General features: G+C 33.9%; 1 protein-coding gene across 1 annotated transcript; it reads right to left on the minus strand.

Annotated features, from left to right (window-relative positions):
- Nucleotides 1–13,466: 13,466 nt before the first annotated feature.
- Nucleotides 13,467–18,315, minus strand: LOC112030986 (inositol oxygenase 1). The gene is made up of 11 exons (XM_024063654.2): nt 18,285–18,315; nt 17,808–17,901; nt 15,687–15,768; nt 15,425–15,578; nt 14,814–14,873; nt 14,660–14,712; nt 14,403–14,525; nt 14,220–14,289; nt 14,036–14,114; nt 13,860–13,941; nt 13,467–13,776 (listed from the first exon to the last, which is right to left on the minus strand). The coding sequence occupies exons 1-11, from the start codon at nt 18,313–18,315 to the stop codon at nt 13,750–13,752; spliced, it is 855 nt and encodes a 284-aa protein (XP_023919422.1). The 3' UTR covers nt 13,467–13,749.
- Nucleotides 18,316–19,748: the final 1,433 nt, after the last annotated feature.

Genomic DNA, 19,748 nt, shown 5'->3' on the forward strand with positions numbered 1-19,748 from the left:
AAAAAAAAAAAAAAAAAAAAAAAAAAAAAAAAAAAAAAAAAAAAAAAAAACTAAGTTATTACAAGATAAACTAAGATAATTCAGCTCCGTCTCCCTCTTCAGCTGGACGGTCCCCAACGTCTTTGGCCTGGCTGTTCGCAGCAGTATGATCCATTGGAGCTTCGCGGACAAAGACGTTCTCGTCGAAGAGAGCATCAGTATCCTCCGACTGAGCGGGCTGGGCGTTGGACGACTCGGGGGCAGTGACGGTGACGATGGACAAGTCTAACTCTGGGTACAGCTTCCTCACCTGACGGAGGGCATCGTCGAACCCGTCGTTGAAAACAAGACTCAGCTCCGCGATAAGGGCGTCGGAGTCACGGTACTCGCGCACGGCGTCCTCCTTGGCCTGACGGACTTCATTGTCTTTGTCCACCAAGTCTCTCTTCAGACTTTCCACCAGCTGAACGGCCTCATCCCGGGCCGTCTCGGCCATCCTCAGCTTCTTTTCCTGGGTAACCTTCCAGGCCTTGAGGTCGAGCAACTCCTCCTCCATCACCTTAGCCTTCCCACGAATCCGGCCAATGGTCGTCTCATGGTTGAGACACCGTCCCATAAGGCCTTTCATCATGATCATAGCCTAAGGGACAACGAAAATGAGTAAGCAAAATATTAAAAGGCAGAAAATAGTGAACGGATGGACTAAGGACGACGGAGTAATTACCTGGGCAATGTTGAAGAGGCCCGTCTCCCCCATCGCCTCCGTCGAGTGATTCCCAAGAATATTTCTAAATTTTCCATTCAAATATTTTATGTGTTTACTTACCCAATTGTGTACTAAAATTGGATTGGTAGTGGATACTTAATGATATAGATGGACAAACTCCGATGCCCTATCGTTTTTAATTATTGAATTTTATCAAATTTTATTTGTGCTAGTATTCAGTAATATTTTCCTATATATTATTGGTGCTTTTGACGTTTTTTTTGTTTTCCTTTTCTTGGTGGAACAATAACCTTAGTTACACTACAATTTCCATTACAAAATTTTAAGAAATCAGTGCCAATGTCTAATCACAAGTCAAAACTTAGTGCTCTGAGCGTTAATGATAGTCAACCCTTTTTTTTTTTTGAGAAAGATAGTCAACCTATTTCTCAATTTGTATATGAAGAAAGATTGGTGGAATTGAACTATAGTGGTTTTAGTAATGTCTTAATCAAAGAAATTTAGCGAAGGGGATTGGGCCTAGGGAGTCCCAACCTGGATCGCAAAGGACCTTTGGGTCAGGACCCAAGCACTATCCACGGGCTTGCGGATGGAACCAACTAAGCAAATCAATTCGAAATGAACTTCTCTCAAACATGGTAGGAACCTTTGAAATAACTTTTTGGTTAAACAAAAAAAGTATCATATGAGATGATTTATGAGACATGCCTGTTACATGTGCAGATCACATATTGTGAGAAGGTTGTCTCATGAGATCATTTTGTTCATTCCCTTTGACGACACATAAACCTAAGCATCTTTCACATGTAAGATAAACCATACACAACTCACGCACACCTTTGACTTAATGAACACCCCGACTAAAGCCCAATAAAAAATCCAAATTTGCATATCCAAGCCCATCACACACAGCTACTAAATCAACTAAGTTCACTTGTCCTCTTTGTCAGATGAATAGTAATGTATCCGTAACAAATGCATAAGCAATAATTGTAAGTCTATTCATGTATCGCAAAAGAAATTTATATATTTGGTAAAAAGCAACATAGATCCATGATGTGAAAGTCCGAATCACAACATACTAACATAGTGTAACTTAGTAACAAATTATAGATACTACTTTTATTATCGCAAATCTGCTATCAGCTCCTTGTGAAACGAATAATAGAATTAGAATATCACACAAAGATTGATATATTTGGCAGCAAATTACAATACAGTGACATTTTTTTTTTTGGTCATAAGTCAAAACTTCATTATACAGAAGCACAGGAAACATTCAACCACCACACATACTCCTCCAAAAAAGGAAGGAGGGACAATTTATTACAACACAAACTAGACCTGATCACAGCAGCAAACTTTGCATGAGCATGGACAACAGAGTTTCCATCTCTTTTTGCCAAAATAAATGAACAATATTCAATTGCAGAAATTCATATTAAAACGTTGATATATTTGGTAGCAAATTATTACAACATAATAAAACATTGAAACTACGTCACCATTGTACAAACAACTTTTATTCTTGAAATTTGGCTCTCATGGAGTCCTGAAATATGTAAATAGTATCATGGAGTCCCATTCTCAGACTGCGTTTCAACAGGAGTTGCGCAACACTGACAACAAGAGCCAGGTGGTGCAGGTGTGCAACAAACACAAGCAGGACATATTGGTCCCGAAGCTGCAAGCAAAACAAAAATGAAAATCAAACTTAAAATCTTGTCCCGATTAGTAAGAGTAACACACATATAAACATTGGTAATGAATTATTTATATATATACCTCGTTGAGTAAACCTAACTGCATCACATGTTGATATCGGGGACAAGATGATGGCAAATATGAGAAGGGCCACCAAACTAGAACTCAAAGCCTTAGCTGCCATTGCTTATAAGAAAGATATATTTGCTAAGATGAACAAAATATGGTGTAGGGTGAACCCTATATATACAAGATTTGTGGGGGGTTTTTGTTTTTTAGAATCACATACTTTAACTAGATTGGTATGGGAAATGCCGCATAGTTTGAATGTAATGGTTGATTACTCGTGGGATGAATGGCTGAAATCTTTGTAACATTTTGCAATGTCATCTTCTTGAATTTTATACAATTAATGGAGTGAATTATTGGACTTCCGCCATATTCAATATTTTCTTCTTTTGACTTGACCGAAGTTATGATTTCTATTTTATAGTTTAAACTTTTCAACTTTCAAGGGCATTTGAGCTGTCGATAAGCTTAAGCTTTGGTTGTTTTCATATTTTAAATTAAAGTCAAACTCAAGACTTGAAGAGTTGATAAGTACTCTTACCAGTTGCTATTATAAAATTTACATCATGAATTGAATTATGAAGAATCAAAATAAAAGTTTTGAGAAAACAGGTTTTATAAATGTGTCCCCCCTTTTCGATTTCGTTTTATAGTTCTTATATATATTTTTGTTGAATGATCGAGCACCTCATTATAAATATTTTAAAATAATACTAAAAAAAGAATGATTGAAGTAAAGAATCCACAGAGAACCAGCAATAAAAGTCTATAAAAGACAAAATAATAATAATAATAATAATCTCAGAGGACTCTACCCAAATCAAAAGCAAGGAAGAGCATTGTTTTGTATAGAGTTACAAAATTGACCCCCACTTTCTATTCTAGTTTTGATCTCCGGTCTAATTTTCTTAAGTACGACCTTCATAGATTAATCCTTCTTCTATTTCGGTTTGACCATAAGAACGAAATATTTTGATAATGGCCTATTTCAATATACCATTTCAATATAATTATTAAAACAAATTATATATATATATATATATATCTAAATCAAGTAATGCACATTCTTAATATCTTCATTACATATATAATATAAATATATAAATCAATATACCATTTCAATATAATTATTAAAACAAATTATATATATATATATATATCTAAATCAAGTAATGCACATTCTTAATATCTTCATTACATATATAATATAAATATATAACATGTCAATTATAAGTAAAGAAATATTAATGAAGAAAATTATGTCATATGTGAGTAAAGTAAACAAGAAAAACATATTATTAAAGGAAAATAATAATAAATTTTCGAAGGGAGACAGTTCCACCTAAATTTTCCAAGAAAAACGCATCATACACTACCTGATAGCCATATTGAAGGAACAAACTCAACATTGTCATTTAGATGCCAATAGTCATGCCAAGGGAGACACTAGTTCCACCTAAACGTACCATGAACTTGATGACTGGCCTTGTTATTTCTCTTGATTTCAAAATCTTCCTCAAAGACCAAGTGCAATCTTAGGGAATAGTAACTACCCCAGTGACTCTTTCCTTTAAGAAGATTCAAGTGAACCCATGTCATATTGAGCTTGCATGAGCAAATAAATTCCATTGTCAGCGGCTGGAATTAGGGAAGATATGATGCAGAGAAGAGTTGATTCAAAAGCTTTCCAAATCTGTTGGAGCAGATTCTATAGTAGCTTCCATATCAGCACCTTTCCATATCTGCTGATGTTGACTTTTTTGTAGATTCCATATCTATTATGTTTTCACTCCCCCGCAAACTATGACTAGGGTCAAACACAAGGCCCAATTTGAGTCTTAAATCAAGGAATAATGCCTTGGATAGGGGCTTGGTGAAAATGTTTGCCAGTTGGTGTTTGGAAGGAACAATTTCCCAAATATAAGATTTTCAATCAATTTTTCTTAAATACTCAAACTACAAACACATTTTGCATTAAACTCAAGGAAGTTTCAATCTTGGATGGCAAAAACAAAATCACACACAATAATATGTACAAAGTTTAACAAATAGTAACTTGTGTAGTGTGTGCAACTAGCAAAAACTTGAGATACATGTGAGGTGATATGTGAATAAAGAGCAATCACAGTTTCTACAAAATTCTCACATATATTTGAAAGAGACTATCACCTAAAGAGTTACATCATATAACTCTCACATCTCCTAGAAAACAAGCTTGCAATTATGTAAGTTTCTTGATTTGCCTCATAATGTACACACCAATTTTATTTAATCAGAAACTTATTCAATTAGCCAGGATAATGTACACACCAATTTTATTTAATCATAAACTTATTCAATTAGCTAGGATAATGTACACACCAATTTTATTTGATTGAATTAATTATAATTCAATAATGTACATACCAATTTTAGCATTTAAACCGAGGTTACACCTTATGTTCTGTTTGTGCATGTGCTACACTTTTTCGAGCATAAACTCTTACGATATGCACTAAGGTGTTCATGATTAGCTAGTAAATAGTGATGAGATGGTTATTTATGCCTTTCTATGACTCTTTCCTTTAAGAAGATTCAAGTGAACCCATGTCATATTGAGCTTGCATGAGCAAATAAATTCCAAAAAAAAATCCCATAATAGCAGCCTTATTCTACTCCTCTAATCTAAAGACAAACTGAGAAACTCTATCTTAAGATGAGTTAGAGAGAGATTTTGTAAATACATACTGAATCAGTGAGAATTTAATACACAGTAGCTGTTATATTCCATTGTCAGCGGCTGGAATTAGGGAAGATATGATGCAGAGAAGAGTTGATTCAAAAGCTTTCCAAATCTGTTGGAGCAGATTCTATAGTAGCTTCCATATCAGCACCTTTCCATATCTGCTGATGTTGACTTTTTTGTAGATTCCATATCTATTATGTTTTCACTCCCCCGCAAACTATGACTAGGGTCAAACACAAGGCCCAATTTGAGTCTTAAATCAAGGAATAATGCCTTGGATAGGGGCTTGGTGAAAATGTTTGCCAGTTGGTGTTTGGAAGGAACAATTTCCCAAATATAAGATTTTCAATCAATTTTCCTTAAATACTCAAACTACAAACACATTTTGCATTAAACTCAAGGAAGTTTCAATCTTGGATGGCTAAAACAAAATCACACACAATAATATGTACAAAGTTTAACAAATAGTAACTTGTGTAGTGTGTGCAACTAGCAAAAACTTGAGATACATGTGAGGTGATATGTGAATAAAGAGCAATCACAGTTTCTACAAAATTCTCACATATATTTGAAAGAGACTATCACCTAAAGAGTTACATCATATAACTCTCACATCTCCTAGAAAACAAGCTTGCAATTATGTAAGTTTCTTGATTTGCCTCATAATGTACACACCAATTTTATTTAATCAGAAACTTATTCAATTAGCCAGGATAATGTACACACCAATTTTATTTAATCATAAACTTATTCAATTAGCTAGGATAATGTACACACCAATTTTATTTGATTGAATTAATTATAATTCAATAATGTACATACCAATTTTAGCATTTAAACCGAGGTTACACCTTATGTTCTGTTTGTGCATGTGCTACACTTTTTCGAGCATAAACTCTTACGATATGCACTAAGGTGTTCATGATTAGCTAGTAAATAGTGATGAGATGGTTATTTATGCCTTTCTTAGTAAGTTCAAGTCCGACAATCAAAGGCATGTGATTTCAAGATCAAGATCATATGAAGATAATATGGCCAACCTTGATTTCAAATCCAAGAAAAATAATATAAAACACATTTTGCTTCCCTTTTCCTCCTTTTTTTTTTCTTTTTTTTTTTGGAAAAGAACTAACAAAAACAACCTAGAATGAAATGCATGAATGTTATGCAATGCAAATCCTAGAAAAACAAACAAAGAGAACAAAAGCGACAAAGAGGAATGGTCATAAAGAGTAGAGAGATCAAGCACAAGAACCATATCAGAAAGACTCAATTAGATTGAGCATTTGGCATCCAAACCTTTTTAGATGCAACTCTAGCATTGGAGTTGTTATTCACATTAGAATTCTGAGCAACTCCAGGATTGGAATAAAGGTTTAAAGCCTTTACCAACTCACCAATAAGTACCATAGGATTTTGTGCTTAAGGCACAGGTACTTTGGCTTATTTACTCGCTTAGCAGCTTGCAACTTGAAACAGTTTGGACGAATGTGTCCACACTTTCCACAAAATGACAAACTCATGCAGGTCTATCATGCAACTTGCCCTTAGGAGGGTTAAAAGTCTTAGGTTTAGATTCTTGAAGATCAACTCTAATTTTACTAGGAGGTGTAACTTCAACAAGTTTGACAACCTCACTCATGGGAGGCTTAGAAGAATAAACAAAATTTGTGGAATGAGTTTCAGGCACAAAGATGCTTTCTACAAAACCTAAACCAGCTTTGTCTGAGGGAGATTTTTGAACACTCAGCATGTGATCAAATTTGGAGCTTGCAGACCTATTAGTTTGTTCTCTAGCCATAGATAATTCAAGTTCCAAATTCTTAACTTTATCAAGTAAAAGCATGTTCTCAATCTTCACATTATTCAACAATTCTTTAGCATCAAATAGTTTTACAAGCAAATTTTTCTTATCAAGTTCAAGAGATGCAATTTCCTTTAAGCCTAAATCTACACTCATAGCATCTTTTGCAGCAATTTTGCAAAGTTTATTGTAAGCTTCTTGCAAATTTGCATCCTCAGAGAGTTCCCCATCATAAGGGTTCTCTTTAATAGCAACGCTTTCATCAATTACAGCAATAGCTGTGAAAGCAATGAAATTTTCATCCTCATCACTACCAGACTCATTGTCAAAAACTTCATCATCACTAAGGGTTACAGTCACAGCCTTACCCTTAGACCTCAAGAATATAGGACCTTCTGATTTCACTTTACCATACCCTTAACAACCAAAACATTATTGACCCATTGAATTATTAAAAGGTTGACCTACTTTCTCTTTAGGTTTTTCACTGTTATTCACCTTAGTGGGATCATTCCTCCTAAAATTTCTAGGTTCAGTATTGTTTTTACCTCTTGCCCTTCTGTTGTTGTTCCTAAGAAAGTTTCTAAAGTTCTTGACAAGATAAGCAATTTTTGTAGCAGAGAGTTCATCATCAAATCTATTCACATCAACATCATCAACAGACTTAAGAGCCATTGAGTTGGATTTGCTTGTCTTAGGTAGGTCCAACTCATAGGATTGAAGAGATCCTACAAGTTTATCAACAGGGATGGAGTCTACACCCTCGCTTTCAGTGATGGCAATCACTTTAGGTCTAAAGTCCTCAGTCAAAGATCTAAAAATATTTCTAACAATTTTATGTAGATCATTGATTTCACCCAAATTATAAGCAGAATTAACAATATCATTAAGTTTAGCATAGAATTCATCAAAACTTTCATCATCAGACATCCTAATACTTTCAAATCTAGTTGTTAACTACTAAAACTTATTGATCTTTACTGCTTTTGTGCCTTCATGCATAGTTTGGAGAATATTCCATGTAGTGTGAGCAACCTTAACGTTAGGGATTCTCTTGAATTCCTCCATAGAAACAGCATTAAAAATAGCATTCATAGCTTTGCTATTAAAAGCGGCTGCTTCTTTTTGAGAAGTTTGCCACTCACTAATAGGAGTAGTGGGCTTCTCCCATCTATATTCAATGAAATTCCAAACTCTCTCATCAATAGATTTCATGAATACTTTTATCTTTACTTTCCAATAAGCATAATTATTTCCATCAAAGTGAGGTGAGATAACAAGAGAGTAACCGTGTTCCATGACAACGGGGGTCAAAGATCAACTCTTAAATCAAAGGATCTAAACAGTAGAGCTAACTCGCTCTAATACCACATGTACGTTTTTAGACCCCTTAAAACACAACTAGATTAACCTAGTTAATTAACTAAGTGATTACTTAGTCAAATTATCAGATCTAGGTTAACACAAATATATCATATCATTGTAAAGTGTGAAAAATAAATAACACAACGATATGATAACTTAGGAAAATCAAATTGGTAAAAAACCTGGATAGGATTTAACCTAGATATCTTCAAGGTAAAACAGATCCACTATGAAAGAATTGAAATTTACAAAATAGCGACTTAGACCACTAACATCCTATTACTACATCGAGTAGGAAACTTACTATCACGACCACGTGACAGCTCCGAGTCCATGGACTACTTATTTCTTGGATTCACAGCAAGTACAAGCACTTCCGCTTATGTATCTTTAAGCTCTTAATGCAGCAACTGAATGATCATCAAGCTCTTGACATAATCTTGATTTTTGATAACCCTAAGCATATGTGAAGGCAAACACTTCTAGATTTCACAGAGATTCACATACACAGCATAAACAACAACTACAACAACAGTAAAACATGGCAAGGGTTTTCCCTTTTTACCTAAAGAAAAACATAAAACCCTACACATCAAACGGACTTGGGCTGAGTTAGAAAATTTTGCAAAAAAACAATCTGCACGAGGTTCGATCGATCGAGCCTAATTTTCGATCGATTGAGCCAGACAGATTTATACAATAAATCCTGCAGTACACTTGATTCCAACTTTACTCATAAACATACTTTGAGCAAGTCTAAAACAAGACTAAATGTTTTTATCATGGTTCACCAACATTACAAAATGAAGTTCTAATGCATTTAAACCTAAAGTCTTAGAACTCAACAGTCTTGGTGATGGTCCATATGAGAAACGGTTAGTGGTGCAAAACCTGAAATAAGAAGAGGATTAGTCAATTCTGTTGGTAATGAAGATGCCTCCCAATTTAAAAAGGTACTAAGTTGCCCTTCAATTGGATTACCGTCATGTAGTTGTGTTAGGGTGGAGAATGGTAAGATCTTCTCATCAAACACAACATGGCAATATATGTAAATTTGGCCAGTGGGTGAATAAAAGCATTTGTATCCTTTGTGCTTGGTGTTATATCCAATGAATACACAAGGGAGAGACTTGGGTTCTAGTCTGTTGGTCCTATAATCTCCAAGATATGGGAAGCATTTACAACCTAACACACGAAGTGATGAATAGTCAGGTTGTTTTCCATAAAGCGTTGAGAAAGGAGAGTCCATACCAAGTGTTGCTGAAGGTAGACGATTGATCAAGTATACTACAGTGGAAAAACACTCACTCCAAAACCTAGGTGGTAAGTGTGCATGGAACATCATTGTGAGGCCTAATTCTGTGATGTTTCGATGCTTACACTCAGCAATACCATTTTTCTCAGGTGTTTTTAGACAAGCAAATTGATGATGAATACCAAGAGTAGCTAATTTTCTACTAAACTCTCCACTTGCAAATTCTCCTCCCTCATCACTTTGGAAAATATGAATATTGGCATTGAAATGACAACTTATATACTTATGAAAATGATCAAAGCAATTAGTTATTTTAGATTTCTTGCACATAGGATAGAACCAAGTGAAATGTGTATAGTCATTAATGAAAATTGCATAAAATTGAAATTGTTCTCAAGACCTTCCTGGGGCTAGTCCCCGTAGATCACAATGAATCTTATGGAATGGGGTTTTTAATTCATGTTCAATAGATAAGAAAGGAAGTCCACATGACTTTCCCATTTGACAACTAGTACATATGGTAGAGAACTTATTTTTAAGATCAAAAGAGATAAATTTCTTGACACGAAGATGATCTACAACCCTTTGATGAGGATGACCCAAGTGTTGATGCCAACATTCATTGCCAACACGTCTGAATCGAGAAGAAAAGAATATTGTAGTATTGAAACCATCCTTTGACTCTCCAGCAAGTGCATACAACCCATCCTTCTTAGTTCCCCTTGCAACTATTCTGTTGGTTAACCTATCCTTGATCACAAAACCATCTGCATCAAATTCAAATTTAAGTGGAAGGTTAGATGTAAGTTTTTTTACAGATAAAATCTTTCTTTATATCAGGAACTAATAGCACATCATTGAGTTGTAGAGAATTTTTACCAGACTCAACGTTTGCTTGTCCAATATGAGTGATTTGTAAGACACCTCCATTTCCAACCATTACTCCTTCTAAACTGGTATAAGGTGACAAAGAATGGAGATTACTTGGGTTTCCTGTGATGTGATCAATAGCACCAATGTTCGAGAACCACTCAGAGTCTTGGCTGTCAGCAATGGTAATGGTAGCAAGTGCTTGTGGTATGTTTTTGGGTGTGAAGGAATAATTGAAACGATTGAAGCATTTTAGGGCTGTGTGATTTCGTTTGTTGCATATTTGACATATGGGAACTTCATCCTTGTTGTTGGATCTGAAAGGATTATTTGCACTTTGAACTTGTGCATCTCGTTGATTTGGTTTCCTTGAACTAGATGAGTTTCCTTGAGAAAAAACACGTCCTTTGGAACTGAAAGAGTCCCCCCACCCCCCCACAATTGTTTTTCTTGTTTTTGTTTGCACGTTGGCCATAGAAGGCCATCTGAGGTGTAGGTTGTGTCCAGCCAATGCCTCTCGGAGTGACTCTCCAATAAAGTAACAATCTGTGTGTAAGGTGGGATTGGTGGTCAAAGCATCGTGGTGGTGAACATCTCGTAACCTTTGCCAAGACCATTAAGGAGCCACCATGACTTCTTATGGTCTGGTACAAGTTTTCCTATGGTAGCAAGGTCATCACAAACAGCCTTAAATCTACGTGGATATTCTACCAAGGTGTTTGTACCTCGATTCATAGAGGTGAGCCACTGCTTGAGTGCAAGGCTTTGATCTGAAGAAACACGGGCAAAGGTATGGACTAATGCATTCCAGACCTCAATAGCAGTATCGGGACTTACTACAATGCCAAGTACCTCTTTTGAGAGGGTGGCTGTTAGCCATCCCTTTACTAGGCGATCAATCTTTCGCCATTTTATAAAGCTGGGATTGAGACTCTCTGACTGTGAGTTGGATTCCTCAATAGTAACAAACTGCGGTGGTAGCTTTGCCTCACCTGTGATGAAGCCCTGAAGATCATAGCTTTCAAGGATGTTTAACATCTGTGTCTTCCAAAGAAGAAAGTTAGTGGATGAAAGTTTGAGTGACACAAAATTAGCGACATTCTGTGTCACATGGTAAGGGTTTTCTTCAGATTGGGTCGAAGACAGAGGAGTTTGAGGTGGAAGACATATTATAGCTGTGAACAAAGCAAAGAAAAAAAAAATCTCTCTATCTCACCTTTAGCTCTAGTACCATAAAGACAAATTGAGAAACTTTATCTCAAGATGAGTTAGAGAGAGATTTTGTATTTACATATATAGGTGAAATACATGCTGAATCAGTGAGTGAAATATATGCTGAATCAGTGAGAATTTAATACACAGTAGCTATTATATTCCATTGTCAGAGGCTGGAATTGTGGAAGATGTGATGCAGAGAATTATGAAGGAGTTGATTCAAAAGCTTTCCAAATCTATTGGAGCAGATTCTGCAGTAGCTTCCATAACAGTACCTTTCCAAATCTGCTGATGTTGACTTTGTTGTAGATTCCATATCTGTTATGTTTTCATAATCTTCTCTTAAACCACCCTTATATTTTGGTTTTCATATTAGATCCCATTTAATTTGCCCCAAATGCCAAATGGTCAAATCCATTCCGCAAAAACCCCCCCTGATCTTTTGTTCCATAATCTTAACAACCTTTTTTGGAAGGATGAAGATTACGGTTTAGTACACTTAAAGGCTAAAAAAGATTTACTTAATCAATTGCAACCTTCCAACATAGGGCAAAGACTTAGAAGACAATGAATTAACTATTGCTATATTCTTATTTATAAGAGGACTGCTTTATTTTTCAATGAGCTTGCTAGATATGAGAGACACTCTAAGCTAGCTAACTGGAAATTTTCCTTCTTTGATTCAGAGCATGTCAAGAATCTATTGCTAAACAACTCACTCTTGGAACTTGGAAGCATTGGCTTATAAGCCAAAAGACTTTTAAAATCTTGTAAGGCCTTTTTCACCTCTACTACAGACTAGATATTAGCAAATTTGTGGGAACACCAATAGCTAACAAGCAGTGAAGTATAAAGTGCAATTCAGCATAATCGCATGCTTTCATTATATCAATTTTCAAGGTACACCTAGGCTGCCTCTATTCTTATGATAGTTCTTCACTATTTCCTGCATTAGTAACACTTTTTTCTGTTATGTTTCTTCCCGGATAAAGGCAGGTTGATATATGCCAATCACTTCATTCAAACAAGGTTTCAATCTGTTGGCTAAGATAGTAGTAATGCACTTATAAATGATATTACAGAATTTACATTGACATATAAGAGTGAACTCAGATATTTTGGAAGGATAGGGATCAAGGCCAAAACAATAGCATTGACTTCCCCCATGAACTTGCTAGATTTACAAAATGACTGTATATCTTTAATTATAGACATCCTCATGAATAATAGACTAAGCCATTCTGGAAAACTGTGCTACGATTTCAGCTGGACTACATGCTTTAGCATCATCCATACAAAAAATAGCATTTCTGATATACTGAAGAGTAGGAATGGAAAGTTTCAACTCCTCTATTATTTGGATCGGAAACAACTCATGAACTATTCCCTCCTCATTAAGCTTGATGTTTGATGCTCAAAGTAAATGCTTATAGAACTCTACAATCATACTTCGCAAAGTAGACATTCGACTACGCGCATAGAAACTTTCCTCAACTTGGACAAGGGACTAATACAAGTGCAGACAATCCATTTCCCTCCCCAATAGTCTTGAATCATCAGGATTTTTTGGAAAATAAAAATCTAAACTAACTCGAGTTACATCTTAGCATTCATCATCTTTTGAGAAAGATGATCAAAGAAATTCTTTTTATTTTTCTCCTTTAAAGCCCCTTTAAGAGCTTTTAGCTTGTTGTATAGCTTAAACATGGGAATACATTTCACATCAATATCCCAGACATCTTTGGTCCAGACAAGAAAATTTTTATGCTCATTTATTAATACAATATTGTCAACAGAGATTATTAAAGGGCAATAAAAGTAGATCTGCACAATATTATCAAAAAAAGATTATTATAAGGCAAAAAAGTAGAACTGCACAGAGCACAACTATTGCCATTTATTAATACAACATATTAATTACCAAACATAGGAAATATACATCATCTCGAAAAGTAAGATGATCTCTTCTTCAATCGCTAGCTAGAAGCTAATCACTCTCATGCATCGACTCATCAAACTTCATAGCTCTCAACTTTTCACCATTTTAGCTTCGCAGGGAAGTACTGTAACAAGTTAACACGCTGAAAAAATAAGAAACCAGTAATTGAGGTGATAGAGAAACTTGTAATCTTCAAATGGTACTCACCTTTTCAATCAGAGAGATGTAGTATGGCTTGACCTTCTCAACATCAATTCGAACTTTGCTCTTGCTATAAAGGTCATATTTGCTACATTAAAAGAACAAGAAAAAAGAAATTGACATTTAGTATTTATAATTTAAGGAGAAAGTGACAGTCATTCATCATCCAAATATAGTCTTACTTGAAAATCTGAAGCCATTTCAGATTCTCAACATCCTCCTCATTCATTAAGTGCTTATATGCCCCTGATCTATGTAAGGCTGCAATATCAAATATTCCATTAGATCATTTAATAAGAAAATAGGGCATATTTCATGTAAATGGAGAGCTTATACTTATAGCATTTGTCTATATTTCCTACTTACCATAGAATGAGTGGTATCTGATGATGAAAAGACCTGCTGAAGGTAGAGTGGTCTTATTTTCCTTGGCCACCTGACAATGACATGCCAAAGTTACAGATTCTTTCATTCTAGTTTATGAATAATACATTGAATTTCATGTATATTATGTAATTTAAACTAGTTTTTTAGAGTTCAAAGATGTACCAAATACATGTAGTCATCGTGTCCCCATGACATCATTACATTGTTGAGTCCACATCCCTCAGAGTAAACTCCATATTTAGTATTGTAAGCAGGATTGTAGTAGTCTGCATTTTCCTTGAAATACTGTGGTCAGAATGTAACATTAGGTCAAATGTTTGAACTTTGATTCACCAAAGACTAGAATGTTTCATAAATTTTTAGTCAAATGCTTTGTAACCATGTATCTCTTGAACGGTAAAATTTGTGGAAAAAGCTACCTTGTGATGGACAACTGATTCATCATAAGCGCAGCCAACTGGGAATGTGTCCCCTGCATAACAAATTTGAGATTGTGTAACTAAGATAGGCAAATTGGAATGGTATTCTATTTTCTTAGTATCATAAATTGCTATGGTCAAACGTAAAACTCACCAACAACAGCCCATTGTGGAAGTTCCCCAAAGCTAGGAAGAAGAAGCACCTTTCCAAGATCTAGAACACAAGCAGGAACCAAATTAGACGATAGCTCCTATTATTCACTCTAAATAACAGCAATAACAACCAAGCCTTAGTTCCAGAGTTCTTAAGGCAGCTATAGATGCTCAATAGAGTTGGCAACATATATTCATTTCCACCATTCATAGTGTGAAATCTAAACAACAATGGTTATCTATTAAATATGAAAGTTGCCCAAGAACCCCAAGCCAAAGGCATTCCTAACTCTTAGCTTAAGTAGATGAATAAATTTCAAGTCAGTCCTGGTCATGAATAAGTCTGTCTTACTTCATGAAAAAAGAATAAATTTTTACCAAGGGTATTATAGTTGCTTACCAAAAACTGCACTGCACCTACCGCGATAATATTTATTTCTAGCTTCTTCTTCTTTTTTTCTTTTTTATCTCTTTTTTTTTTTTTTTCTTTTTTTTGTGATTTGAATATTTAATTATTTATTTATTTTGAGGATAAATAACGATGTATCATATGTGGTCCTAAGCTATATATGCAACATAAACCAAAATGTCTAATCGTAGCAGGATAAATACCATGGATAAGGCCAGTGAGGTGTAGCCAATCTTCATCAGGATAGTCCAAGTCTGGGTCACTCTCGTCAACAACTTCATTAAGAAGTTCACAACATTCCCATATGCTCATTTCCACCCTGTCCAATTTTCCATACCGTTCTCTCGTCTTCTTAACCTGTAGTTACATGATTACTTATAAACACAGTGTTTATACAAATTTCAATTCCTCAGAAAGTTGTGACATGGGCATGAAGTAAATGTAATGCAAGGGTAAGTTGCATACAAAGTCATAAGTCTGGTGAAAGTGATTGGTATGGTAGAAGTTATCCACGCCCTGCCGTCTCTCACCTTCAGCATCATGGTCTCTGTATTGCATTTGTGTACAAGATTAGAACTACATTAATCATTAACCAAAAATAATGAAATTTCTAAGATAAAGACTACTGTTAATAGGCAAAAGGGTGATTATACTTATACTAGCCTTTGGTTTAGTGAAAACGTTGAGCTTAGTGGTCCTATTTCACAAGGAAAAAAATTGTCTTTTTTTTTAATATATATTTTTTATTTTGAGAATCTAATTTATAAATGGATAAAACAATTTGAAAATTAATAGGAAAGGGATCTTACTTTTTAGACAATGTTTTAGTGGAAGTTAGGGTTGTATTTTTACCGAATTATCCTTTAGTTTTGTTTCTACATAAACATAGGGGTGTAGAGATATTTTTGAACAAAAAAAATGAGGATCCCAAATAGGGAATCCCATTAAATAATAGTATAGATAACTCATTCACTCAATTTCATTAAAAAAAAAAAAAAAAACACCTTGTTCATTCAAAAATAAAAATAATAGATCACATGACATGCACATGAGTAGCACTATTGCCTAGACCTAAAGCCTGATATGAATCATGTGATGACAGCTGACGTTAATTGGGCTTTGTCCTACTTCTAGGATGGAAGTGCCAAGGATTGAAATTAGGCCACAAAAAATAATTCTCTATGTTTCCCTTTTTCATTTTATATAATTAGGAAATTATGACCTCTTTAGCTAATAAATTCAATAAATTTAGTGACAATTTCATAACTAGCTGATTTAAATAATGGACACTTTCTACTAGTGATTATATAGGCTCACTATTTTTTAAATTTGGATTATATATCTAGTGATTGCACAAGTAATTGGGTGTGTTTCCATAGTATTGTTACAATAAATTAGGATGCATCAAAATTATGAACTCAAGGTCTCTTATTTTTATTTTTAAATTTTTTTCTGGTAAGTTATAAAAGTATCTATCTAGTAGTTTTTGAACTATTATGAGAGAAGAAAGTTATCGAGTTCTTAAACAGAAATCGACACAAAATTTTCCAAAAGGGAAAAAAAAGTGAAGGATTTTTTTTAATAGAAATTTTAAATTTAGATCATATATCTTTTTCTTTTTGCGTTGAAGTAACAGAGAGGATAAGCATGACACCGGGGTCCAAGGCTTAACAGGATAGGTTTAAAGCATAATGGCCAGGGCCCAGGCTTGAGACTGGTCTTATACAGTTATACTATCTCAAAAGGCCTCATGGACCAAATCAGAGAAAAAATACAGGCCTAGATTTGGATCGTAACAATTACCATAACTTTTGACAACATCATAAATTTCAACAATATTCACCCAAAAAAAAAAAAGAGTGACAAGATCAAGAAGAACAATCATAATAATAACTGAAAAAAAATAAATAAAATAATAACAACTGCTGATCCACTCCCTTCATGATCTACATTTCTTTTAAGTCTTCGGATCATGTATTTTACTCTAATTCACTGATCATTCCTGCTATTTTATTGTCAAAAAAACACAATAGGAAATATCACTGTCAATCTCTCAATCAAGATTTTAATATCATGTTTTGGAAATTTCCAACTGTCAAAATAACAAAATAAGTGAATAGAGATCACGGGAAACCTAGGACTAGGAGAGAAAAGTAAATGTGCTTATTATGTTTGCCAGAAAATATGAATATCCCTTATATATTTTGAGTCCACACCAAGTCCAATGTCCCATACCCTTATCCTTATTTCAATAGTGAAGCTGATCATTTAAGCCCATATCAAAGTTCTGTGCTGAATGATGAGATAAGAACAACCACTGATTTTGACCTTAGCCTAAGAGCCAAGATACGTATTCTTACAAACCTATGTCCGACACAATATTTAGATAGTTTTGCTTATAAACATGATCTATAAGCAGATCACAGATAATTTATAGAATACTTTTATATTCAGTGATTATATATATATATATATGTATATATTATAGATCTCGGGGCTCAATAGGCTAGAAAATTGCAGTTCCAGTTTTTTGTTTTGTGGGGTTTAAAAATAAATAAAAATAAAATTAATGCAAAAGGAGCAAACCTAAAGGTGTGGCCAAATGAATTGATCTGTGGAACAACAAATCCACCATCCAACACCAATTCTTTTTCATCAACAGGGACCTTCGTTTCCTCAGCTTCAAGCCTTCAACTCCTGTGTGATTTAACCAAAGTCAATTTTAAACAGTGTGTGGAAATTATATATGGGTTTTCTATTTAAACATAACCAGTCAATTTTATTTTGATAAAAATCATAAAATCATGGCATACCCAGATACCAAAATTTTAACTAAAATACCAAGAAAAGTAAAGAATTCTTTTCAACAAAAATAAAGAACGCTGTGTAGGATTTATTAAAAAAAGAAAATTAGAAGAACTACAAAGGAAGAAAATTTTCAAAGCCTATTTAGAAAAGTAAACTAAACTCAGAATTTAAATATTAAAAAAAAAAAAAAAGGATGAACAGTGAGATTATAAACAAGAAGCAGTGAAAAAAAAAAAACAGTAAGAAGAAAATTACCAAATTCAGGCTGCTCAATGAGAATAGTCATCCTGACTCAAAAATAGAGCAAAGCAAAGCAAAGATGAGAGAATTCTAAGAGATAAGATTTAAGAGTATGAGTTTTGGTGGCATTGTGGGTGTGATAAGAGGTTGGTATTTATAATTGGCCGGAGAGTCCTTCCCTGAGAATTGGAATGTCCCGAGTCCTTACCTGAAAATTTAAATTCCTTTCTTTTTTTCCTTTTTTTATTAATTCCAATATATATCACATAATGTATGATACTGATAAACGTTTATCTTACAACAAAGTCAAATAAGAAAGTTAGACAAAGTTGGAAACAGAAGGGACTCCCATGCAAGTTGGCAACGGACAGACACATAAAGGGAGATATTTTCCTATAAACAAAACCAAAAAATAAAAAGGGAGATATTGTGTGTGTAAATGTGATTGAAAATTTTCTAAGGTTTATTTTAGTATAAGAGTTTATTTTTAACAATTATTTTTTAAAAACTATATTATCTATTTTATTAAAATATTAATTTTTATTATTTANCACAAAAACCATTTAAGTGCAATAACTGTGCCAATGCTAGAAATAGTTAATGCAGAAAACAGTGAACAATTTTTATAACAAAATAGTGAACAATTTTAGTTTATGCAAAAAAACAGATTTTATGAATGCAGTAAGCAGATTTGAATATACAGTAAATGTGATGTGCAGAGAGAAAATTTCATAAATGTAGGAACAGATTTTATCAATGCAGAAAAATATATTCGATCATTGTGAAAGTCAAACATGAAAAAGCATTTAGATTTGACGTTTAAATTTAGAAAACACGATTTCACTAGGTATTTTATGAGAAAACAGTGAACAATTTTTTAAATAGTGAATAGAAAATAATTTATGCAAAAAAGAGAGCGAACAATTTCTTAAATAATGCTGAACAGAAAATAATTTTATGTCAAATCGTAGAAATAGTTTATACAGAAAATAGTGAATAATTTTTATGAGAAAATAATGAACAATTTTAATCAATGTAGAAATTAAATTCATATTTCAAAATTAAAATCTCTATATCTTACAATGCTTCTATTTAAATAAATAAAAACATAGAAAAGCTACTTATTTTTATCTTTATGTTTATTTGTCAATTATCCTCAAGCAAAAAAAAAAAAACAAAAAAAAAAAATTTACACAATACTCGAGTTTGGTAAACTCGAGTACTGTAAAAAAAAAATTTCTGTATTTTTTTATAAAAGGTACTCGAGCCTGATATACTCGAGTATTGTGTTGCATGGTACTCGAGTTTACCAAGCTCGAGTACCACTTTATTTTTTTTTAATTTCCAATTTCCAGCTCAGCAGACACGGTGGAACTATAAAATAGGGTACTCGAGTACTAGAAAAAGTGGTAGATTGCCATTTATTTCTGAAACAGTGGTTTTTTGCTAAAAATTTCAAAAAATTGTGGTATTTGGCCA

The sequence above is a fragment of the Quercus suber genome, unplaced genomic scaffold (genome assembly GCF_002906115.3).
Source record: "Quercus suber isolate HL8 unplaced genomic scaffold, Cork oak 2.0 scaffold_404, whole genome shotgun sequence".
NCBI lineage: Eukaryota > Viridiplantae > Streptophyta > Magnoliopsida > Fagales > Fagaceae > Quercus > Quercus suber.

Coding starts and splice junctions, on each gene's coding strand:
- LOC112030986 (XM_024063654.2), bottom strand. CDS start 18,315: ATGACTATTCTCATTGAGCAGCCTGAATTTG. Junction 17,902..18,284: donor CATTGAGCAGCCTGAATTTG/GTAATTTTCTTC, acceptor GAAGGCTTGAAG/CTGAGGAAACGAAGGTCCCT. Junction 14,290..14,402: donor ACGATGACTACATGTATTTG/GTACATCTTTGA, acceptor TGTCATTGTCAG/GTGGCCAAGGAAAATAAGAC.